The sequence below is a fragment of the Carettochelys insculpta genome, chromosome 25, assembly GCF_033958435.1.
Source record: "Carettochelys insculpta isolate YL-2023 chromosome 25, ASM3395843v1, whole genome shotgun sequence".
Classification (NCBI taxonomy): Eukaryota; Metazoa; Chordata; order Testudines; family Carettochelyidae; genus Carettochelys; species Carettochelys insculpta.
This window is the reverse complement of record NC_134161.1, coordinates 6196365-6221203: the sequence shown is the minus strand read 5'-3', so window position 1 is coordinate 6221203 and position 24839 is coordinate 6196365. Positions and strand designations below refer to the sequence as shown.

At 43.4% G+C, this 24839-nt stretch overlaps 1 protein-coding gene across 4 annotated transcripts; it reads left to right on the top strand.

Moving 5' to 3' along the window:
* Positions 1–4626: 4626 nt before the first annotated feature.
* On the top strand, positions 4627–24179 carry LAYN (layilin). Of its 4 annotated transcripts, XR_012642511.1 has the most exons (11): positions 4627–4872; positions 8722–9019; positions 11423–11580; positions 12361–12399; positions 12732–12815; positions 16764–16866; positions 18511–19300; positions 19902–20021; positions 20120–20196; positions 21422–21512; positions 22667–24179. XR_012642511.1 is itself a non-coding variant. In XM_074976818.1 (7 exons), the coding sequence occupies exons 1-7, from the start codon at positions 4791–4793 to the stop codon at positions 18869–18871; spliced, it is 1125 nt and encodes a 374-aa protein (XP_074832919.1). In that variant the 5' UTR covers positions 4627–4790; the 3' UTR covers positions 18872–19597. The 4 variants fall into 4 exon arrangements, 1 of the variants encoding a protein (XP_074832919.1); XR_012642509.1 differs by having other exon boundaries at positions 21422–24179; XR_012642510.1 differs by lacking the exon at positions 20120–20196 and having other exon boundaries at positions 21422–24179.
* Positions 24180–24839: the final 660 nt, after the last annotated feature.

The window sequence follows — 24839 nt, the reverse complement described above, 5'->3', positions numbered from 1 at the left end:
TCTTTTATCATAGAATCATAGGGCTGGAAGGGACCTCAGGAGGTCATCTAGTCCAGCCCCCTGCTTCAAGCAGGATCAACCCCCACTAAGTCGTCCCAGCCAGGATCTTGTCAAGCTGGGACTCAAATCCTCGAAGGATGGAGAATCCACCACCTCTCGAGGCAACGCATTCCAATGCTTCACCACCCTCTTGGTGAAGTAGTTTTTCCTATTGTCTAACCTACAGTTCTCCTTCTTCAACTTCAGACCATTACTCCTTGTTCTGCCATCCGACACCACTAAGAACAGTTTCTCACCCTCCTTTTTCTGAGGTTGTCATCTTAAAAATGAGTGGAAAGATGTAGAAAAGTGTCAATGAAACATTTTCTAGGGTGAAGAGCTAGCATCCTCAATAACTACGTTCTCTGCTAGTCTAGATGGGGATGTTTTCACTCCCACCTGTCACTTGCAAGGGAAGGCAGGTTCTGTTATTTCCTCAGACTCTGAGCTGTGAATTAGTCAGCATTCCTGTGCATCACTTCCTGGACACACAGATTTCCTAGTGTCGTTCAGACAATTTGCATCTCACTTACAGCATGAGCTTTGTCTAGCCATCCATATTCGTTACTATCTCATCTGACCAGCGTGTCCTGGGTTTGAAATATTAATGCTAAATTTCAACTGATGTGAACTGACAATGACAGACACACACATAACAGAAACCTGGCGAGACAGAAATGAAAAGGATCCTACAGTGGCTGAGATATTCTAGAGACGGCATTGGGTCATTTGGCAGTGACTTACTGTGACAATTCCTGGGGTAGTCCAAAAATCATTGTGGTTAGCTGGGTGTCAGCTCCCTGGTACTATCAGCCTGTTACCCACCCACACAATCCCTTGTGGGCTAGGACAGTCCTTACTTTCCCTTCCAGGTTAACAATATGTTGTACCTCAGCTCCCAGCCTCCTTTGAAGCAATCCATTGTCATATTATCCTTTTCTCTATTGAACACTCAGAGAATTACCATTTCATCTGGTCCCCAGTGGGCAGTGTACACATCAGGATTACTTTTTGGTGTCATCTATTTACTTGCGAGGTGCAGGACACGTTCCCCCAGCTATAGTACAGTACACCTTTGAAGTGCACCCCTTGTAATGCTATTTAGCCTCTGGCGTTCTATTCCTGTTGAGTCTCACAGTCCTTCATCCATGTTTTGCTCCTGCTGATGATTGGAAATGAGATGATACTCAATGTACGTTTCAACGAACAAATCAATACATATCTCTGGTTGGATAGACAACTCGTTTTCTTCTCTGCTGAATAGCACCTTGATACGCCACTGTAAAAACATATTTCCAGTAATATATAAGTAAGTGCTTCCATAGTAGCAGTGTGTATATTTGATGATATTCATAAACAGAATGACACTGCTTTCCTTTGACATCTTATGTGACATTTTTAGTACAGTAAACCTTCAAGAAGCACAATTTCGATTCGCGCTTAACTCGCACTAATGCAAATCGAGTTAAGTGCAAATTGAAACCACCCCCCTCCTAGCCACCCGCTCCCACAACGGGGGAGCCCGGCACAAGACAGAGGCTTGTGGCATGGTTTCTCCTAGCTGGGAGAAACCGCGGCACAAGCATCTGTGTGTCCCCCCACCTAGGAGAAGCCAGGGACTGCACAGCTGCCCTCCCACTTTCCCCGGCTGCTCACTGCCCCAGCCAGGGGAATTCTGGGGATCTCCCCAACCCCCCTCAATTTACGTGAAATTTGATTTACATGGAGGTTGCCCAGGATGCAACTGTTGCGTAATTGTGGGATGACTGTACACCAAAATCAGGATCTTGTAATTCCCTTAGCATTTGAGACTTGGGGGGCAGAGGGAGAGATTACATTAGCCAAGGGATTTTAATCCTTCAGAACTTTTCTAACCAGATTCTAAATGTTTTATGTCTTCTGAACTCTGGACTTCTGAATGGAATGGGTTAAGCAAATTGCATTAGCCTGAAATTTTCTTCAAGTGTTAAGGAAAATCAAAGTTTTATTTATTAAATAATATGTTTAAACAGATTCTGGGTAAGTGAAGGAGCACAATGTTAACGCTGTCACAAGGGCTGTGTCTACACTAGCCCAAAACTTCAAAATGGCCATGCAAATGGCCATCTCGAAGTTTACTAATGAAGCGCTGAAATACATATTCAGCGCCTCATTAGCATGCGGGCGGCCGCCACACTTCGAAATTGACGCGGCTCGTCCCGACGGGGCTCCTTTTCAAAAGGACCCCACCTACTTCGAAGTCCCCTTATTCCCATCTGCTCATAGGAATAAGGGGACTTCGAAGTAGGCGGGGTCCTTTTGAAAAGGAGGCCCGTCGGGACGAGCCGCGTCAATTTTGAAGTGAGGCGGCCGCCCGCATGCTAATGAGGCGCTGAATATGTATTTCAGCGCTTCATTAGTAAACTTCGAGATGGCCATTTGCATGGCCATTTCGAAGTTTGGGGCTAGTGTAGACACGGCCAAGGACTGCATAATTAACAGAAAGGGCTATTTAACAATTTTTTTTAAATGCTAAAATCACTAAGATCTGTTGCAAAACAAATTATGTGAGATGTTTAAATATTTGTATTTCATGGTTGTTCAAAAAAATTTCTCAGGGCTGCATTCCTTAATGGGATTTTTGTTTGTGAAAATCAGCAGAATTGTAATTATAATTTTTTTCTGTAAATGCTGCAGTGTTATCTCCTGGTTGTGCTTCTGATTTGGCAGCATCTGATGGTAAGAGAGTGGCACAGTATCCAGGCACTTGTAATAATTCAGGAAAACACCTTATAAACACTGACACTTCCTTCAAGGAAGGTGTGTTCGCATTTGTAACATTTTTTTTTCTTTGAACTCTTTAAGAAATTTCTTGTATGTACACTCTGGAGGAACGGTCATCTAGAAGGTCTGGAGATTAGTTTACCTGTACTGTGAAAATATCCAACAGCTTTAATGAAGTTCATTTATTTATGCTCTCTAGAATCCCAGTCATTATTTTGGTCGCTTCATTGTTTCATGAAACAAACAAAATCTTCCAAAACAGGATTTCCTTCTGTGTGTCAAAAAGGCATTTCAAAGAGCAGATGTTCTAATGGTGCTTCAAGGAAATGAATCTTTGGCTGGCACATCTCATTTCAGAGGGAGCCCAAGTTAGTTGCAAGTTGTACACTTTGCTTTTCTGAATATTTAGAGTAATTTAAGAGGATTTTAAGTGGTTAGGTGTTTATGCTGCCTTAATGACATACTTGCTTTAAGGATTTTGAAGAACCTTAAAAATGGAAAGGATTTAAGGAGTTTTCTTCAAAAATCCCAGGAAAAAAAATGTTATAAGTGTTAATGCAACATTGAAGCCATAAAATTTCTCGTGGAAATACAGATACATCGGCATTTGTGTGCATAATCAACAGTCGGGAATTGCAAAATATACAGTTCCTAGAGGGGCATTAAAGGTGTTGCATTGCACATCCCATGTAATTTCATGACATAACTATAAAGGATGCTCAAGACAGCAGGGGTAATACTGTTGGAACCCTAACTTTTGCATTTCCTGACTGCTGCTGGCTTGGATTGAAAAGCCTGCAAGTTTTACAGAAAGGCTTTTATTTAATTTAAGTATTTATTGATTTTGGATAATCATTTCCTTGAAAAATTTCTCCAACTGTACCCAAAAGAATGAGCCAGATTTAGATTTTATTTTTCAAATTGTTAATTACCAATTTAATAAAACCTCATACACACAACTTTGTGTTTCAGTCTGTGGGAGTGTTCTTGAGTTGTCCTGCCTTTTGTTCTTTGTAATTTTCTATCCTGTCTGCAGCACCTGGAAACCGTCTCAGGCTGGAGGATTTAAACATCAGCTGAAAAGTCAGTGGGCCTGGAAACAGATGGACTGCGAACTTCCCAGACATCAGGAAACAACAGACAGTGAGGAAGATGCAGACTCAGCATTTATGCCATTGCAGTGTGCTTGGAACAAAATCCCGACATATTTCCTTTCTGTCCTGGTGGGGACAAAGCAGACGCTTAAAAGTGCCCTGAGAACAGAGCCCTCAAACGCCTCCAATGGGAGGTGTTGCCCATAGCTTTTAGGGGTTGTGCAGGGAGGCTCTGTCCCCAGTTTTTGCAGTCTGAGGAGCTGTTAATCTAGCTCCCTGAGGTTTGGGCACTTTTCCCCTTGCCAGGCTCTTTCAGCAACGATCAAGCCCATGTTTTGTGTGTGCAGTACAAATGTAGTATTTTGGGTTGGTGTGATTTGAATACAGCCTTGTCTCCCCTGGGGCAAGGGTAGGAGCTTGCCAAGGGGGAGGTGCTGGTGTAGGAGTTGGAGTGAAAAGGGGTGTGTGGGGAAGACTGTGGTTTTGGAGTTGAGAGGGAATGTGGGTTGCGTAGAGAATATTGGGGTGCACAGGGTATAGGGGAGTGAGGGGGCAGGGCTGCAAGGAGGCACTGTATGGCTAGGGACCTTGTGTGGTGGAAGATGTAGGGGTGTACGGGGAGGGTGTACAATGTGTGTAGAGGGTTGTGGTCGGAAGATGTAGGGGGAGGTGGGGGGGTGTAGAGGATTAGGGGTTGTACGTGGGGGTGAAGGCCTGGGGCCTGCGCAGCTAGGCCGGGATAGCCCGCCCATCTCGGGGGAAGGGGAGCCAGCCCGCCCCTGTGGCCGGTTTGCGGACGAGGAGGCGGGGTCGGCTCCGCCCCGCTCCCTCCCACGAGCCTAGCCGGGTCCCGGAGCTGGCTCGGCTCAGGCGGGAGATGCGGCGCCCGCGAACATGGGGCTGGGGCAGGCGCTGGCGGCTGCGGCCATGTGCGCCGCGGTGCTGGGCTGCGCGGGGGCGTCCCGGCTGCTGAGCGGTGAGTGGGGCAGGGGCAGAGCCCCGCGGCCCCAAGGCGAGGAGGAGAGTGGCGCGGGGAGCCCTGGGCTACGAGCGAGGCGGTGCAGAGAGCGCGGCGGGGTGGGTGGGGGACACAGGGAGCCCCCGGGTGGAGAAGGCGGCGCAGGGATTCCCTGTCCCGGGGAATATCCCGGGGGGGTGACCCTATTCCCATTCTAGGGCACTAAGCACGGCCGGGACTCCCGCCCCACAGGAAGCGGGGCTGAGAGCCCAGGCGCTGCCCTTCGCCCTGCAGGTCTGGGGTCTGTGCCTTTGCTGCTGGCACAGTGGCAGGTCTGGGGCGGGAGGGCAGCCCTGGCTGGGGCCTGCCATGTTGCTGTTAGCCAAGTGGAAAGGAAAAGGCCATCTCTGCCTGTTGCTGCTTTGCAGCCAACAACCTGAGTGTGGTCCCTGAATGCTCCTGACTCAGGTTCAGCCTGCCTGGGGTTGGAGCAGACAGCGCTTTCCACATCTGGGTGCTGTTACACCTCAGGGTGCCCCGTCAATCCCCAGGGATCCCTGCTCCCTGTCTCATGTCCCTTACTGCTGGAGAGGGGAGGATCTTAAATGTAGCAGACCCATTTTTGCATTGATTTTCCCCCTAATATTTGTCATCTCCAGATGAACGTTGGCAAGACAATGGAATTTCTCATTTCTGTCTTGCAAAGGCCCTTTGGGGGTCAAACATAATACTCAGCCCTGCCATGAGTGCAGGGGACTGGCTAAATGAGCCTCTGGAGGCTCTAGTCCTATAATTCTGTGACAGGAAGGTGATAATTTCCAGAGTTTGCAGAGAGTGTTAGCAATTAAAATAATGTGTTATCTTTTCCCATTTGGGGCTCAGTCTTATATATTTTTGTGCAATGAATGGGGCCTAGTATATTTTTGGTCTTTCTTGACACACACTCTCTCTCTCTCTCTATATATATATATATGCTTTATAGGTGCCCAGGAAATGCCGTGTTAGATCAGAACAGATGTTTCAGAGAAAAGTGCAAGAAACCTTGTATTGGATGGGTATAGATAGACCTGTCCATGGGGAGGTTTCTGCCTATCACCCTTAAGTCAATACATATGACCCAAAATATGAAATTTCATATCCCATATAAAATATTTGTTTATCCATATAATGTAAAAGTTGTTCATTATGCCTATAAATAATCCTTTTGGACTCCTCCTGCAATCTTGGCTTTAATAATATCTTGTGACAGTGAGTTCCAGAGATCAGTTTACATGTTGTTGTGGTGTGGAAAAGTATTTCTTTTCACCATTATTAAACTTGTTGCTTTTCAGTGTAGTATCTTTGTTCTGGTATTATGAAGTGGTAAATAGGCACACTTGATGTCCTTTCTCTATGCCATTCATTGTTTTGCATATCTTTGTGTGTGAATCATTTTGAGGAGTCAAAATAGGGCTTGTGGCTCTGTAAAATTACCGGGTTGTACATAATTATCAGTGTGTAAAAGTGGGTGAGCACATTACATACCTGATTGGCTTGGTGGAAATGTGACTATAATAGAACAATGTGTATCCCTGGGGGAGTCATTATTCTGGGGAGTTAATAAGTATTTATTTGGTTGCGCTTTTAAAGGCCTTATGCTCAGCTCCACAGTGTTTCTCTCTTTGGCATTCTACCTGTCCAAGTGAAGAAACCTTTGAACTTCACATCTGATCAACTAAGTTGCACACAGTGCGTCATTGAGTAGAATCCCATTGACTTGGATGAAGTCTGAAAGCCAAACGGGCGGCAGGGCCTGAGGATGAGGGCACAGAAAGCCCTTGCCAGCTGCTCAGCACAACTGTGTGCACCTATGCAATTATGTATAAATCTAAGAACTGGTGCATAGCAACCAATATCACTATCCAGCAGAACAATACTCCATCGCATCTCTGCCCATCCGCACAACAGAGTTGAGCATGGTGACAGCCTGAAGGACTTTCTTCAGAGCGAGAATAATTGGTGGTGGGGAATGAGACCTTGCAGACAGTGTCTGGCATGGGGTGGGAGATCCTGGAATGGTGGAGGGAGGGGAAATGGAAGGATGCTGCGGGATTCCCTGATGTGTGCAGTGTACTCCAACTCTGCGCTGTGCAGCCTCCTCTTGTATAAAGCCCTGGAAACAGGGACAGAACATCACTGCTGGAAATGGAGACTGGGCCAATGGAAGCCTCATGGCTGCACACTTTGACTCTGCGCCTGTTGAAATGAGCAGGCTTTGGACTAGGTCCTTTGTGCATTATGAAAAAGTGGGGAATTTTGATCACATTTATCAAGTGTGTTTTGTGTGAAAAAACAAGAAAAGGAGTCTCATTCTACATTGGCTAGAACTGTGCACACAGTTGTTCCCTGTCACCTAATCAATAACATACCCTACAGTGAGATCACTGTTTGGACACTTAACGTGCAGTGTGGTCTGGAAAGTGAACAACTATATGAAATTTTTCCTTCGCTAAAAAAAAAAGGGCAAGTTTGGTTGATCAGACACAGATGTTCTACCCATGTGTGAAAACATTTGCTTGGACTACCAAAAAGGAACCTTGTAGTTTGTAACTGAAGCGATCCCTCCATGGTTCCTGCAGATCTGTAATAATGACATGCAACCTGCAGTCTCCCTTTTTGTTTTCGCAACACTCTGCAGCAGTAGACTGGGTCCTCAAGGCTGATAGAATATTGCTTCTTTTTTACCAGTGCTGCCTGTTGGTAAAACTATTAAGAGAACATACCTAAAGACACATTTTAAATGATGCATTTACTGCATCCTTTGTTTTAGTTTGACACATTTTAGCAGCTGTTGTAATTCCAAATATGAAAGTGGATTTAAATCTCCAGCACAGAATAGGTTTAAATTCCTGTTGCATTGGTGGCCTGGAAAAGGTATAGGAGGCACACAAGAGATGAAGCTCATGCCATTCACACTTGCTTTTAGTAACTGATTTATAGTGCAGAAGTTTGTAACAGTCTGCCCTTAAATCATGCTTATTTATGACCGCACAATAGCTGCTAAATTTTGTTTTACTACTGTAGATACACGAGTTGCCAAACTGAATGTATGCTGCATGTTTGTCCTTACATTATGAATATTTATGATATATGTTTCAACAATGTAAATATTGAGAATATTTGGTAATAAAACATTCCAGTCCTTGTGCAAGTGTGCCTGTTCTCTTTGATCTTCACTTTCTTTATTTTACGGTCAAAATAAGCCAAGCTGTTACATGCGGAGGAAAGAGCTTGGCTTGTCACGGAAAACAGTCAGTTCACTTCTTTACAAGTCTGGAACATTATGCTCTGGAAAGTGTTTCCTGATTAACTGCAGTGGATTCCATGACACTATTATGCACCACCCAAGTGATAAATAATGTGTATTTCTGGACCTTTAAGCGCATCTCTAGATCAGAGTGAGTTTCTAGCCTGTTAAATTACTATGAAAGAGTAGAGCTGAATCTAGTGCAGCGTCTCGCTCTTTAACAATATTGGCCATATCAGATGGTTCTCTGGCACAAACACTTTAATGTGAGGATCTTCTTCCCCTCTGCAAGGAATTGCAGAGAACATTTGCTAGGGCTGTGGGTCCCAGGAACTGAGAAAAAGTGCTGTCAAGCAGTCTAAACTAGTGTATACAACAAGAAAAGGTTCATAGTGCTCAATAATTCATCATTCATATAAAAGTTAGTGTTTATTTGTTGTACGTATTTGAAACCATTTGTATAAAAATAACCACAGAATGGAAATTTCCTCAAGTGTTAATGATGTTTGCTTACTTTTCTTGCGAATCATCATCAGTTAATGCATGCAGTTTCTGAAATGGGCTCATTTCTATTTCTGTAGGGCAGACAGTTTGCCGGGGTGGAACTCAACGACCGTGCTACAAAATCGTTCACTTTCACGATGCTCTGCGCAGGATCAGCTTTGAAGAAGCGCACCAGGCATGCCAAAGAGACGGTGGGCATTTAGTCAGCATTGAATCAGAATCAGAACAGAGACTGATTGAAAAATTGGTTGAGAGTCTCTTGGCGTCAGATGGAGATTTTTGGATAGGACTTAGGAGAAAAGAGGAAGACTTGGACAACAGCACAGACTGTCAGGGCCTGTATGCATGGTCAGATGGCAGTACCTCCAAATTTCGGTAGGTACCCGAAGATAAAAAAGTGAGAAATCTATAGTCTTAAAGTGATAGTGAGAATTTTTGCACCATCTGATAGGTCTCTTGTGTCAAGTCATGCTCACTGTAATTATTCCCTTATAAGATAAAAGAGGGGAGAGGAAGCTTGCAAAATAGTGTGAGTTTTTCAAGAGATGGTTTTAATATATTAACATCTTCCAAATATTTAGTTACCATTGAGCCAAAAACATGTTTAACCTTAGGTCCTGCTTAGTCCTCTTTTGATTCTGATCTTAAGTCACGGTTTTCTAGGCAGAGAGCATATAATCGAGAACTCATCCTTATAACATTTGTGTCTGCGTTAGGGAGAAATAGGGTAACATATACTCCACATACTGCTAAATTAATGGAGGTCTTGACAACAAGATGCTAGCGTTGCAGTGAATTTGTTTTTCCAGGTTTTGTGAAGGGTGCAGTTCCTACTGAACCTTTAGTTAAAGTTATTTTTTAAAAAAAATCAAAGCATGGATGCCATTCACTGTTTATCCTCCACATTGAACCCATATATTTCATTAAATAGCCCAAGTGTAATTGAATATTTTATGGTGATGGCTTAATTTGTGCTCTTCTTGCGAACAATTATGTCCTGACATAATCTGTTTCTGCAAAAGATATGCCTTGGAAGTTACAGCAAGAAAAGTGTATTGCTTTTCCTTCCCTATGTCTTATGACATGTTTGTTTCACATGTAGAGGAAAAACAGATGTTTAATCTTTTCCAGCAAGCAGAGAGGAATGCATTGTATAACTTCTGTAGGATGGAAGAAGTCAGGGTGAATAGCAGAGAGAGAGAGAGAGAGAGAGAGAGAGACAATTCAGAAAACACTGAAACCAGATGGCAGGAAAATCAGCAGTTACACACAAATAATTGCGAGGAACTACTGGTCAAGAGTCAATGTATATTTCATACAGTGTTGGCTGTGTTTAGGAGAGTTACTAAAACGACAAATTTTGTGCCATCTTCTGATCTGAATTTAGACTCTAAAATATGCATTAGCCCTTAGCATCAGAAGAATGCACGTTGAAATGTAATGTATTAAATGATTTGAGGAAAAGTTATCTGATGTGCTTATTTATTCTACAGTGTGTTACATACAACCTGTTACAGATGTGTCAGGAAAATTCTTAGCTGATCATGACCTCGCTGTCTTCTGGCATAATGGAAAAATGGAATAACATGTCATTTCCTTCCTCCAGAATTATCCAAGACAAGCTGGTGTCCTCTGTCCCTTGGAGTTTTTGCTTCCTTGCTCCCCTAGTCGCACAATTTAGAAGTGAAGTCTGACTCTCGCTTCAGAATCTTTCAGCTTTTCTCAGTTTGTCGTACATCCTCAGCACTTAGGGAGGGGAATGCAAGTCAGGATTTGAGATCACACTCTTTGTAACTCTGCAAATAGGCAGTTTAGATAAGAACTAGAGGTCAAAGTAATGTGGTATGCCATGGTATGCAGCTCTGGGAAGAGCTGGACAAGGCATGATGCTATGAGCTGCTGTAGTGTTGAAAATTGCTCTTTGTAGGAATTTGCTACCTACGGTGCATTGAGCAGGCTCAGAAAAAGTGAGCCTGTTCCGTAACTCTCCTGAAGACACAGCCCTTCAGCTTGATAAATAGCAAGGGAATATTTCCTGTATTCTTCTTAGAAAGGTCTGGGCATTTTTCAATGGCAGTGTTTTGTTGTTACTGGAAATAGCATGAGTTGTAAGGCAGTTCCGTTGCTTTCAGTTCATTTCTGCCTAGAGTGAAGCAGATTTCCTTCTAAGCATTTTTCATTATCTCATAAAATGGATTAATGGTTGATTGGCAGTGGAGTTGGAAACCAGAGAATATAGGTCATTTTCACCCTGAACATAGGTAAAGTCAGAGTTCACCTTAGGGGAGAGGATAGCATGGAGGTGTTCAACCTTTATTGAAATCCAAAGGAAGTTAGATACGTAACTTCCTTACGCACCTTTGGCGGCCCCAATATGCAATCTTCCTGTCCCGTGAGTCTTCAGATAGGAAATGCTATTTTTTATGTGCACAAAAGACTTAGAAACTAAGTGGAGATCAAACTTCTCTTCATTTAGCTCTAAATGGGATTCACGCCACTTTTCTTTTACTACTTTCTCTTAGTAGCAGGAGTTCCTTCATGAGCCCCCATCTTGTGCAAAATATAAAACATAAAAATAACCACTGATGTGAGAATAAACCACTGATAACTGAATTAGTGGGAGCACTACTTTGCATGTCCAGCTGATGAGAAGATACAGGTTGAATCATGTTCTGGCTATTACTGATGTTTGGAACTCTGTGCTATATTCCAAGGCTGAGCTTCTGAAGTATCAGAGGAGAAGCATCGTCTGATGTAGTGGTTGATTTCTTTTTCTAGGAACTGGTATATAGATGAGCCTTCCTGTGGGAGTGAGATCTGCGTTGTGATGTACCACCAGCCCTCTGCCCCACCGGGTATTGGGGGTTCCTATATGTTTCAGTGGAATGATGACAGATGCAACATGAAAAATAACTTCATTTGCAAATATTCTCTTGGTAATGAATCACTCTGTATCATGTAAAAATGATCGTATTCAATCCACAGGGGTATATGTGGCTAGTTGGGTGTCATACTTCTGGCTAGTTAGAAGCAAACAGTGGGGGACAAAAGGGTTAACTGCCCCAGGGCCCGGTGATTCAAAAGGGCCTGGGGTTCCCAGTCACCACTCTTGGTACTGCAGCAATGAAGGTGGCCATAGACTGGGCCCTTTAAAGTACCACCAGAGCCCCACGTTGTTCTGGGTGGCACAGAGGGCTGCCTTGGGGAGGTTGACCCCACCCCTTCTGCCTGAGGCCCCGCCCCTTCCAGGGGCATGGAGCCAGCCTCATCCCGCTTTGCTGAGGAGCCTGGCAAGCCTGTTGGCCCCACTGGAGGTAAACCATGTATCACCTGTAGTGGGAAGCAATTGGCAGAAGGCAGACATGCATGTACATGGATGAAAGGCCTGTGGACAGAAGGGACGCTCTGTAGATCCTCAAAGGTATTTGGACTCTTAATTTCAGCTGAAAACAATGGAAGCTATAGACCTAATACCTCTGAGGGTCTGAACCACTGTACCAAATCTCCCTGGCTAGGTACTCTTTGCAATGTATGAACGGTCTGGCTTGGAATTTCTCCCTTTTGTAAAGGTCTTTTTACAAAGTTCAGAATCCTAAAGCGGGGATGGGGAGGATGCTGTTGTAAGAACCAGTGCCCGTGTCTCTCACTCGGTTTATTTACAATGGTTACCCAAGTCTGATGCATAAGAAAGTTTCATATGTGCTTCTTCCTTTTAGAAAAGCCAACTCTTGCCGCAGAAGAGAATTCCCAAGTGGGTGAGTTACAGATACGTGTTTGGTTTGCAGAATCCCAGAGGTTCTTTACATTTGCCTGTAGGAATTCAAATTGACCGAAGAAGTTGTTTCTTACTTAGTATTCCTGTCTATTTACTTACACCCGATGTCCAGCAGCAGGTCTCATATGGTGTTGCTGCACTCTGGAGTCCACGGCTATGCTATGAAGCCCTGATCAAAAGAGAATAACAGAACACACCAAATATCTGGCAGTGTCCCAGATCCCTTGTCATCATTATGTTTTTAATTATTATCTGGAGTTCATTCACTGTTTAACCACTATCTGCAATATTAACCACTCGCTTTTCCCCCAGACATTGTAACTGGGTCCTTGAAGCCAACATTCCCAGAAGAACGTATGAAGGAAGATGCCAACGAAACCCTTAAAGAAACCAAAGGTACGTAGTATGTACGATAGGCGGCCATTACTCTCTGCAGCTGTGCACACCTGCAGCTCCTGCTGACCTCAGTGTGGCTGGGAGTGCTCAGCAACTCTAAATCCTGAGCTTCTGATGGTATTGTCTACATAGCAAAAGCATGCACAAACTTGCTTGCATGGGCTAACTTGAAACCCGCGAGTGTGGGTAGCAGTGAACCTGGGAAAGAATGAGCTTCAGCATGGGGTAATACGAGTCCTTCATGGATCGCATTGGCACTGAAGCCTATGCTATATTGTTATCACTGCTGTTTTACTTGCACTAGCTAAAAATCAAGTTCACTCCAGTAGGTTAGCAGGTACGCAGCTCTGGCTGTGTAGAGAAATCTGGCTCTTGTTGCCTGTCTGTGGATTTAGAAGCCTAAATGTAGATACGCACGTTTGGCAGTTTTGTCCTGAATCTTTACAACTCCAAAACTAAGGTTGTTTTGGCTGTCAAATGATTTAGACCAAAGATGTACCAACTAAGTCGGATGTAAAAACCCTACCTTGAATTCATGGCCTTGCATATCAGTGATGCACATTTGAAATGTCAAAGATAACATTACCTTATTACCAGACTGAGGTCTCTCTTTGCATAGATAAAGGGGCTTGCATAATCCACATGCCCTTATCTGCATGAGGAAAGAAGTCTAGTGAAAGTAGGGAGAAGGAAATGTAATACTTAAATTAAATAAGAAATTAAAATTAAAGTAAAATAACGCAATAACAAAAAAATAGGTCTATCAGAAGCAGAAAGCCTGCTAAACAACCAGTAGGGTCACTGGACAATCAAAATGCTGAAGGAGCACTCAAGGATGATGAGGTCATTGCAGGTAAACTAAGCAAATTGTTTGCATTGCTCTTCACCGCTGAGGACATGAGGGAGCTTCCCAAACCTAGGCCATTCTTTTTAGGTGACAAATCTGAGCAGTTGTGCCAGATGGAGGTGTCATTAGAGGTGGTTTTGGAACAAATTGATAAACTACACGGTAGTAAGTCACCCGGATCAGATGGCATTCACCCGAAAGTTCGGAAAGAATTCAGATGTTCAACTGTGCAGCTACCAACTACGGTTTGTAACCTATCCCTATAATCATCTTCTGTACCAAATGACTGAAGGATAGTGAAAGTGAGACTGATTTTTAAAAATGGCTCTAGAGGGGATCCTGGCAAATACAGGCCAGTAAATCTAATATTAGTACTGAGCAAATTGGTTGAAGCTATAGAAAAAGTCAGAACTTTCGCACGCATAGATGAGCATAATTTGTTGGGGGAAAATCAACATGGTTTCTGTGGAGGGAAATCATGCCTCATTAATTAATAGAATTCTTTGAGGAGGGCCAACAAGCATGTGGACAAAGAGAATCCAGTAGGTATTGTGTACTTAGATTTCCAGAATGCCTTTGACAAGGTCCCTCACCGAAGGCTCATAAGCAAATTAAGCTGTAATGGGAAGGTCCTTGCATGGATTGATAACGGATTAAAAGAAAGAAAAAAAAAAAGGGTAAGAATAAATGGTTAGTTTTCCAAATTGAGAGTGGTGACTAGTGGAGTCTCCAAAGGGTCTGTACTGGGACCAGTCCTATTCGGCATATTTGTAAACGATCTGGAGAAAGGGGTAAAGTGTGGGGTGGCAAAAATTTCAAATGATACTAAATTGGTCAAGATAGGTAAGTCCAAGGCAGACTGTGGGGAACTTCAGAAGGATCTGACAAAACTAGGTGAGTGGGCAACAAAATGGTAAATGAATTTTAATGTTGATAAAAGCAAAATAATGCACATTGGAAAACATAATTCCAACTATGCCTATAAAATGGTGGGGACTAAATTAGCTGTTACCACTTGAGAGAGATCTTGGAGTCATTGTGGATAATTCTCTGAAAACATGCACTCAGTTTGCAACAGCAGTCAAAAAACCAAACAGAATGCTAGAAGTAATTTAAAAGGGGATGGAGAATAAGACAGGAGAATATCTTATTGCCTCTGTATAAATCCATAGTGCTCCCACATCTTGAATTCTGCATGCAGACCTTATCTCAAAAGGAGATATCTTGACATTGGAAAAGGTTCAGAAAAGGGCAACAAAATGATTAGGGGTTTGGAACAGATGCTGTATGAGGAGAAATTAACTAGAGTGGAGCTACGTCTACATGGGGACGCTACATCAAAATAGCTTATTTCGATGTAGCGAAATCAAAATAAGCTATTTCGATGAATAGCATCTACATGTCCTCCAGGGCTGGTGCCGTCGACGTTCAACGTCGACGTTGGGCAGCACTACATCGAAGTAGGCGCTGCAGGGGAGCGTCTACACGCCAAAGCGGCCCACATCAAAATAAGGGTGCCAGGAACAGCTGCAGATAGGGTCACAGGGCGGACTAGCACTTCTGGGGCAACAGCTAGCTGCTCCCTTAAAGGGCCCCTCCCAGACACACTTGCACTAAACAGCACAAGATCCACAGAGCCGACAACTGGTTGCAGACCCTGTGCATCCAGCATGGATTCCCGGCTGCAGCAGCAGCAGCAGCCAGAAGCCCTGGGCTGAGGGCTGCTGCACACAGTGACCATAGTGCCCCGCAGGGGCTGGAGAGAACGTGTCTCAACCCCTCAGCTGATGGCCGCCACGGCGGACCCTGCTATTTCGATGTTGCGGGACGCGGATTGTCTACACGTGCCCTACTTCGACGTTCAACTTCGAAGTAGGGCGCTATTCCCATCTCCTGTTGGGGATAGCGACTTTGACATCTTGCCGCCTTATGTCGATTTCAACTTCGAAATAGCGCCCAACACGTGTAGATGTGGCGGGCGCTATTTTGAAGTTGGCATGGCTACTTCGAAGTAGCCGGCTCGTGTAGATGCGGCTTGGGACTTGTAATCTTACAAAAGAGAAGACTAAGGCGAGATATGATAGAGGCCTATAAAATCACGACTGGTGTGGAGAAATTACATAAGGAAAAGAGATTTACTTGTTCCCACAACACAGGAAGAAAGGGTCACCAAATTAAATTAGTAGGTGATAGATTTACTGTAAGCAATAGATTTATTTCTTCAAGCAGTGCACAGTCAGTCTGTGGGACTCCTCACCAGATGATATTGTGAAAGCCAGGACTTTAACAAGGTTCAAAACAGAGCTTGATAAATTCATGTAGGATAGGTCCATCCATGACATCCCTAACCTCTGTCAGAAGCTGGGAATGGGTGGAGGAGGATGGACCACGTTTCTGTTCATTCCCTCTGGGGCATCTGGCATTGGCCTCTGTCCCAAGACCAGATACTGAGGTAGATCTACCTTTTGTGTGATACAGTGTGGTCATTCTTATGTTCATATGAAATGTACCACTTAGTCATTAGGTAATTTGTACTCTGAAATCTTTATGGTTTAAAAGCCTTTCAAAAGGCAACACATCTTTTTAAATTACTCCATGATTATTACATTTGACATGACTAGGGAGAGTGAGAAAATGTTAAATAAATGTTAGGAAAATTACAGTTTGGTTTAATATTGCCACTGCTCTTATGTATTTTAATACCAATTCTATTGACATACAGCTTGCATCTTCATCTTGAGGGGTTTGTTATGGTGGCCTTGATTGGAGATTGGATACTGGACTAGAAGGTTCACTAGTTTGATCCAGCCAGAGAATTTTTATGTTCCACCATCCACAGAGGATGGGGAAGTTGGGCTTCCTAAAGACAGCCCCAAACTAGGATACTCAAGACCCTTTATTCTGATCTGCTGAGCAAGTGGGTTGAGCTGCACTTGAAGCATTGGCATTGAGAATGGGGTAACCGCTAATACATTACAAATAAGGCTGGAAAACCTTTTTAATTGTTATTTGGGCATATTGCCTTTCATAGAAATAATCTGTGCATGCAAAATAAATGTGAGATGGATAAAGGTTGGAATTTCTTATTTTTTTTCCCCCAGAGCCTGTTTTGAGTCTTGCCTACGTCTTAATTCCCAGTGTCCCTCTGATCCTTCTCCTGATGGTGGTTACAGCCATCTTCTGTTTTTGGCTTTTGGCAAAGAGGCAAGTGACATGATTGTGCAAAGAGTGAGCCTTTGTCATACTTACCTTTAAATCGAGATTAGGATTGTGTTTAAATCAAAACATTGTAGAAAACTAGATTCAAGACACACAACATAAAAATCCTCCTGCTGTTTCTTCAGCTGCATTCTTGAATGAGATGACAACAGCTACTGTAGTATGGAAGTCATAACTAGTGGCACAAGGGGCCTAAAGTATGTAATAGCATAATTTGTATGGTAATTGTATTGTCCCTGCCTCCAAGAGTTGATTCCAACCTATTCTTTGTTTGGAAGCGGGGGGTCTCTAGTTTGAATGTGAGGCCAAGATGTCAGTGAATGAAACCTACCATCTGGGTGTTGGTTGCCTTGTATAAAATGCCACATTCCTAGTGAGCAAATGATCTCTCATGACATAGTACTCCTTCAGCCGATGCTAAAGAATGGCTGCGTCGCAGAGACGAAATTTCCCCTTTAGCCGCAGAGGTGATTGGAAGTTTTCAGGATGCAAATCTGGGTAAAACATGCGCTTGCGCTGCCGATGGTGTATTAGGACCTCCGACATTATGCCAGCGATAAATTCAATTCGCCAAAAAGACCCTGTTTCAAATGTCCGTCTGACTGTTGACACAGTGATAAGCTTCTGGCACTGGAGCAAAAGCAGAAGGGAGGTGGAGGAGCATGCTTGCTACACGCTAACCAGAGATGGGTCCAAGTGTAAGGGAAGCATGAGAGGAGGAGCAGCGTTGTGGGTGGGAAAGGGAGACAGAGGAAGAAACAGTGGTATGTATAGCTCCTATTATTCATAGCTCTGTAAACATGAATCAGGCTGTCATCGCACACTTCTCAGCTCATTTGAACTCTAGTGGAGAAACATGCGTTGCCCATTGGCAGATGAGACTGTTAGAGACGACTTAAATTTTGGTGAAGACGGGGAGGACGAGTAGTCAGAGCACAAACACTTCAGCGCTGTGGCCAGCCCCGAGCTGCCATTATGCCTGTGGGCACCAGCTAAGCTAATACAGGCCTTAGTCCTCGTGCCTGTTTGTATGACGTGTGGATCCAGAGCAGGATACCATTCTGTGAGGGCTGGCAGCTGATTGCTCAGAGATCTTGTTCTCTGTTGCTCCCTTAATTTGAGGTTAGGAATGGTATGTTGCACAAGCATGACCCAATAGTGGAATGGTGTGGCATGACTATACCAAAAATGCTGTTGCATTAATATGTCTAGCTACAAATTATGATTAAAATATCAGAGGGGTAGCCGTGTTAGTCTGGATCTGTAGAGCAACGAAGGGTCCTGTGGCACCTTATAGACTAACAGAAAAGTTTAGAGCATGAGCTTTCGTGAGTAAACTCACTTCTTCAGATGCTGAAGAATCCAGATGCTGAAGTCCAGCATCTGAAGAAGTGAGTTTACTCACGAAAGCTCATGCTCTAAACTTTTCTGTTAGTCTATAAGGTGCCACAGGACCCTTCGTTGCTCTACAAATTATGATTAAAGTGCATATTCCTGAATCTAGACTATTAAAATGGCAACTTTCCAGAAATGCTGGCGGCAGGCTACTTGAAAGAAAGGCTCAGTGTCAGAATCAACTTCTGAAATAGAACAGACAAGGAATTCAGTGTCTCTTCTTCTTCATTTAAGGAGACAAGGGGACACGGAGGCAAGTCCAAAGGCACAGAATGCCTGGATCTCTCCAAACAGGAGGAACAGTCCCAATCTGGAGATTTACAATGTAATTAAAAGACAAATGGAGGCAGATCTGGCTGGGACCAGGCCAGTTATTAAGAATTCTTCATTCCGCACAACTTCTGGAGACCACGTGTCTGACAGCCTCTCAGGAGATTACGACAACATGGCTGTGAATACTTCCGAGAGCGGCTTTGTGACATTAGCTAGTACTGAAAGTGGCTTTGTGACCAATGAGTTCTATGAGCTGTGTAATGATCGAGTGGGACCAAGCAAGGAGTCGACCTGGGTGGAAAATGAAATTTATGGATATTAAGGAAACTGGAGACACGTGGATGTGGATGACACAGCAAACAAAAACATGAATAGTCCCCACACATGCCGATTGAACACAGAGGTCATATGTGTGGCAGTAGGTACTGCTTTCAGGTCATGCCTGTGCTCATTCTTTTTAAAGGATATGTTATTTTAAACAGTTGAACACAATAGAATATATACAGCTTGCCTTGCTTCCAACCCCTGTTTAAGACTGGGAATGATCTGTCTTGGCCTTGGCTCTTTTTTCTATTGGAACTGCGATATTTCCAGAGCTCCAGGCTTGAAAATATTTCTACATCTTTGCAACCAGAAATAAGTCCAAGTCCCAAATTCTTTCTTTTTGTTTACTGACCTCATCCACATGGATGTTTAAGATGTATGCTGGCCATCCCTGGTTTCTTCTAGCTGCATGTGAGAATGGTGACAGGTTAGTAATTATAGCCGATCTCAAACCATGTTTTAGTTGCATGGGTTCTCTCTGATTTTCAATGTTGCCACTCTGGCATTTCATTAGGGATTAGCAATGTAGCCCCTGCTCCTTTTCTGCCTTCCTAGTTGGGTTAGCCATGCAGGGTGCCTCAGAGAGTGCCCTTAATTGAGCTCATTTATTTATTTAAGAAGGATTTGTTAAATAACCAGACAGACAAAAAATTCAGAAATCTCAGCTGATGTGTTGGCGTTACACAGTTGATCGTTTTTACTCGCTTATTCTCCTGACGAGAGAATGACAAAGCAGTGACACAGCAGCACCTCCTCAGTGCTGTGTAGGGAGAAAGAACTGTAGCAAATCAATTTCAGATAGCAGCAACTTCAGTGACCATTTGAAATACTTTGCTATGGCTTTTTCCCCCTACCTAGCATTGAAAAGGTGCTGCTTGTGTCACTGCTTTGTCATTCTCTTACCAGGAGGAGAAGTGAGGCAAACTTGCGTTGATTTTGCGATCCGGTTGCTGTGCTCTCAGTGGCACCTTAAACATTGGTTACTTTATTGTAGAGTAAGTAGCCAGTTGCTGACTGACAAATTGCAGATTCTCCCCCCTTTGTGCATGTGAGCTGTGCCGGATGCTATGAAGATTGATACAATGACTCCTCTTCCTGAAGATTGATGACATATTGCTAATTTCAGCATGGATGGAATTATTGAAAAGGTGAGTTAGTATTATGGGGTTAAAAATTATATTAAAGTATAAAGTGACACATCACTGTCATCAGTTACAATTGAAGCTCTGTTGATTCATTGCCCCAGGAACTTGAGCTACCCAATATCAGGGTGAGAAGTAGAGTTGGAACAGGCTCGGGCATAATCATGAACGTGCCCCTCAGGTGAGAGGGAATGATGATGGTCTACTTTTTTTAAATTTCGGTTTTGAACAGCTTTTCATGAAACCACCTTGGATGCCTGCTGTGCTTCCCTGCAGTTTTTGAATGATAGCTTCCATGCCGTAATTTTGATACCTTAATATTTTCCAGCCTTTTTCTGCCCTGATGAATTTTAATACTTCCTCTCGTCGTGCCTTACTTAATGGGTTTCTTCATTCCTCCAAATCTTCTTTGTACTGGTTGTATTCCCTTTCCTCTCTACTGATTATTGGTGTGACAGGTTGGGTCACAGAGATCCCCTTGAGACTGTCACTTGATGGGCTGATCATGCCACTGCTTGCTCTCTGGGGTGCCCTTGCACCCTGTCCTGCTGAGCCAGAGGGTGGGAGTTTATCTTAGTGGTTAGAGCGGGCATCTGGGAGTCCTGGATTCTCCTCCCCCTACCAGGAGATGGGTAGGGATATAGTTCCCCCCAAAGGGTGGTGGGAATCTGGGGTTTAGAGTGGAGGGTGGCAGAAATCTTGGATTCTATTCCCCACCCCACCCCCACAGTTCTGGGTTCTATTCACACCTTTTTTCCCCTTCTCTGGGTAAAATTCTTTCTCCTAAGCATGGATCTGGGTTGCATGTACTTGGCAGCATAGCGTCAAGTGTATCTTTCACATGTTCTTTGGTAGGTGTGTAACACTTGATGATTCAGCTTGGACCTCGTTGGTCTACACCCTCAGGACCTAACTGGTTCTGAACGAGGACGTTTTGCTGGATAAGGGGCGGTCCCTTGCCACTAGATCAGATTGCTGGACTAGAAAATCCAGGTTTTTGGAGGTACAACCTGTAGTTCCTCAGCTTAGAGACTGAAGGCTGGATTCTCATGTGCGCTATGGCCCATTTACAGCACCATGTCTGTATAAAGGGTTCTTCAAGTGAACATAAGTTATATTTACACTCATTTTCATATGCTTTTACATGGCTATAGTATAACTGAGAATCTGACCCAAGATGTCTTTTCAGTTGTGCTAATGCTGCATGTTGGTATGCAACTAAACCTGACTTTTGGTGAAACCAGTGTTAGCCAGTCTAATAGTGAAAGCTGGGAGCACACGAGTGAGGTGAGGCAATGACATTCACTTATGGGAACAAATTCATCATTTGTTTGAATCCTGGGCTGGTGGAAGAGTTGTTTCCACACTCAGCTTCTTATCACTGTCTGTTTTCCTGTTCTTTATAGCACTTTTAAGAGTCTCTCAGCTGCTTGGAGAAGTCCAGAGTACACGAAAGCCGTGGAGATGTATGAGGGAACCTGACAAAGGTCTACACAGGTGATCTCACACTGGAGTTTCAATCCAAATCACCAATAACCTACAAGTATTTAGGCTGGTGCAACAACGTGATTGTAAGGGGTGTGCCAACTGCTCAGTGGTTAAATGAAATTCCTGCTTTTTCAATGAGTGAATGTATTAAGCTGATAGTTAATTTTTGAGTTATTGACATAAGTATGAGACTTTTGTCACCACGTGAAACCTAAGACACGGGCTATGATATAAACCGACCCTACTTTGGTCAACAATGGGTATATTTTAAAGCCTTTCAAAGCACAATACAAGCTGTAATAGCTCCTGATCAAAGCATTGGGATTATATATTGGAAATTAAGGTGAGGATTGGTCTGGACACGTTTCTTGCTCCGTTTCTCCAGCACTTTAGTCCATTAAATTTCTCTTCTACCTGAGAGGACAATGTCAGATATTGCGGATAACGTGGAATGGAGACTAAGATAAGACTGGCAAGTTCTTTATCCTGTACTTTTCTGACTCCTGATTGTGTGGAGCAGTATCCACATTTACCTTAAGGCATGTGACATGAGTTTGAATACTGCATTGTCTTTCCTAGAAAGGTTCAAAACCAAGATGGACAACGTATAAACTGTGTGGGTCTGCCAGTAGGCGTGTATTGTTTGAGAACTACATGCCTTTGTACTATACTACTACAAACAAGTTCTTTGTCACACGTCAAAAAGGCTTTCATGGGATTGTAAGGAGGAGACTGAGAATCAAAAAGCAACCAAGGAAGTATTGTGATTTCTTATGTATCTGACTCCGGGCACAGTTGAATCTGACTTTTTTCATCATTTCAACAAGCTAGTTTCAGTCCTGATGCAAGTTTTGCTATGTAATCATAAGCTGTGTCGCTTGTCTCTCTGAGCAACAGAAGTTTTGCCAGTAGAAGGTATTACTTCACCCACTTGGTTAAGCCAAGAGAGAGGCATTTTCCCAAACACAAGCCGATTTCTACCAACCAAGCTTTACCAGGTTAAACCATCCAGTACGGCAATTCTGGTCTGACAAAGTGTTGAGTAAACCAAGGGCAGGAGATCAGAATCTGAACTCCAGAGAGAGCCAGTAACTTCAGGTTTACTATTAACTTGATGATCTTGAGAACTTTCTAATGCCTGTGTTTTGCTTGTTTGTATGCAGTCCTTTGAATGTTTGGATCCCAGTAATCGAGACTGTGTGAGTGCCGCAGGAAGCTTGACATAAAGCAAGGTTCCTGCACTTCCCAGTGCATCAGACTGGAGCTCTGGAGTCAGCTTCAGATAAGTGTAAAAATGGAGAGTCATATTTAACTAGGTACAAAAACGAATGTGCTCATGGCAGTTTTCCCTGCACTTTTGAATATTAAATGCCATTTATTTTATCCTGGCCTTCCATTTCATGGCTTGTAATGATGCAGAATATATGGTGGCTTTGTTTTGGGATATTTTTTGTGCGGGGGAATGCTTGCCTATTCTTTATGAGTTGTCAGGGAGGAGCAAGAGATTATTGCAGATGTATAGTCATCTGAAGATGCAGGGGAGGAAGCTTGTGTTTGTGAGATAAGCCTATTAACTGGATGCAAAAATTAGGATTATCTGTGAAATATATTAATGTTGATACTGCAATTTGCATCAATATAGCAAGTGAACATCCTATGGAGATGAATTAAGGGACAGTTTACTTCTAAGATGTTGTTCTAGGCTGTCTGCAAGCTTGGACAGACAACTTTACATTGGTTTGCACTTGGCTCACATTCGGAAAGTTTTGAAAGGGTGACGCTCTTTTTTATGTGTAAGCCTTATTTGGCTTATGCTTCTGCAGCAAGGGGTGGATTTTGAGGAAGATTCTGGAGCTGTGAAAGGCAAGAGTATAGTCTTGACAAATAGCGGTACCAGTTTATTCCTGCCAGTAGCATTTCCTAATGTGAATATGTTCATTGGGTCAGATTGTGAAATAACATAGCTGCAAACTGGAAGCTACTTGCTCCAGTTTGGGATTTAAAGATTTGTGATCCATTTGTTCCTTCACACTCTATCATTGAAGGTTAACGTACTTGTTTTCATGTTCTCATGTTGAATGTGTCCACTTACGGAGAGGTCCCACATCATTTTACACTATCTACACTTACACCATTTTCAGATTCATTCTGGAGTTACTCCCAAAGGGGGTTTGTTTCCGACGAATGGGATTTTGCTTTAACGTATCTCACGGGTGTGATAATGAATGGGGAGCATTGAATAGCAGAATGCAAGACATTTGACATTCATTTTGGAGAAGAGGAAGGATGGTCCAGTGTTTAGAATGCTGTCTGGGACTTGGGCCACCTGGGTTCAGCTCTGCACTCTTCCACAGTCTGACCTGAGGCCTGTTACTCAGCTTCTCTGTGTCTCTATTCCCCATCTGTACAGGGGATAATAGCACTGCCTTACCTCACAGGGGTGTTGTGAGGTTAAATACATTAAAGATTGTGAAATGCTCAGAAACTGTGGTAATGGGGGCCAGGTAGTTACTTAATATTTTAATTCCCTTGCCCCCAGATAAACTGTTACGTAAGGATTTGGAAGTGTAGTTGACTCAATATGTGGTATGGTTGAGCAATTTTGGTACCCAACACTGTGTTCAGAAAGTGATGTTTGTTTATTTGGCTCTTGTTCATCTCCCTCAAAATTCAATTAAAAAATTGGAAATGACATGAAAGCCAAGGCGTGCTGTCTTATACTGTTGGGGGTAGTAGCACCTAGCTCCCATAGAGCATTTTCGGTCTGTAGAGATCAGCATAAAGTCCGCATCAATGCTGTTCTGCTCTCTACCACTGGAGTTTTGCCTCATTGAGTTCCTGACTTCTAACACAGAAGAATCTGAACGAGAGAGCAAGCAGGAAGTACCACGTACCATAGTCTGCAAAATGGTGGCCAGTGGATGCGGTTAGATCGTCATCTCTATGAAAACACAGCTCCAGTCTGACCTTTTCAGTGTGTCTTAGGCAAGAGCTGTGTGATAGTCTCCACTTCAAGGGGTTCCCTGCAACTGCTGTTGTTTTCTCGGGAGCATTCCTATTTCAGAATTTGCAGCATTGTCCCAGGGCAGAGACTTCCATCGGTCTGATTCCCTTGGTGAGATTCAACAGTCAAAACAATATTCCTTTTTTTAACATGTGTACACCATGCTTTGCTGTAGATGCCATCTGCCTCTAAACTGCCAGTTTCCTGGCTTGGAAGAGCTTTATCTAAAGGCATATTGGCTATTATACAGAACTGAACAAAACCAAGTAGGATGGAGCAGCACAGTGGCCATTGTGTAATCACCAAAGCTAGAATACCTCAGAATAATTTCA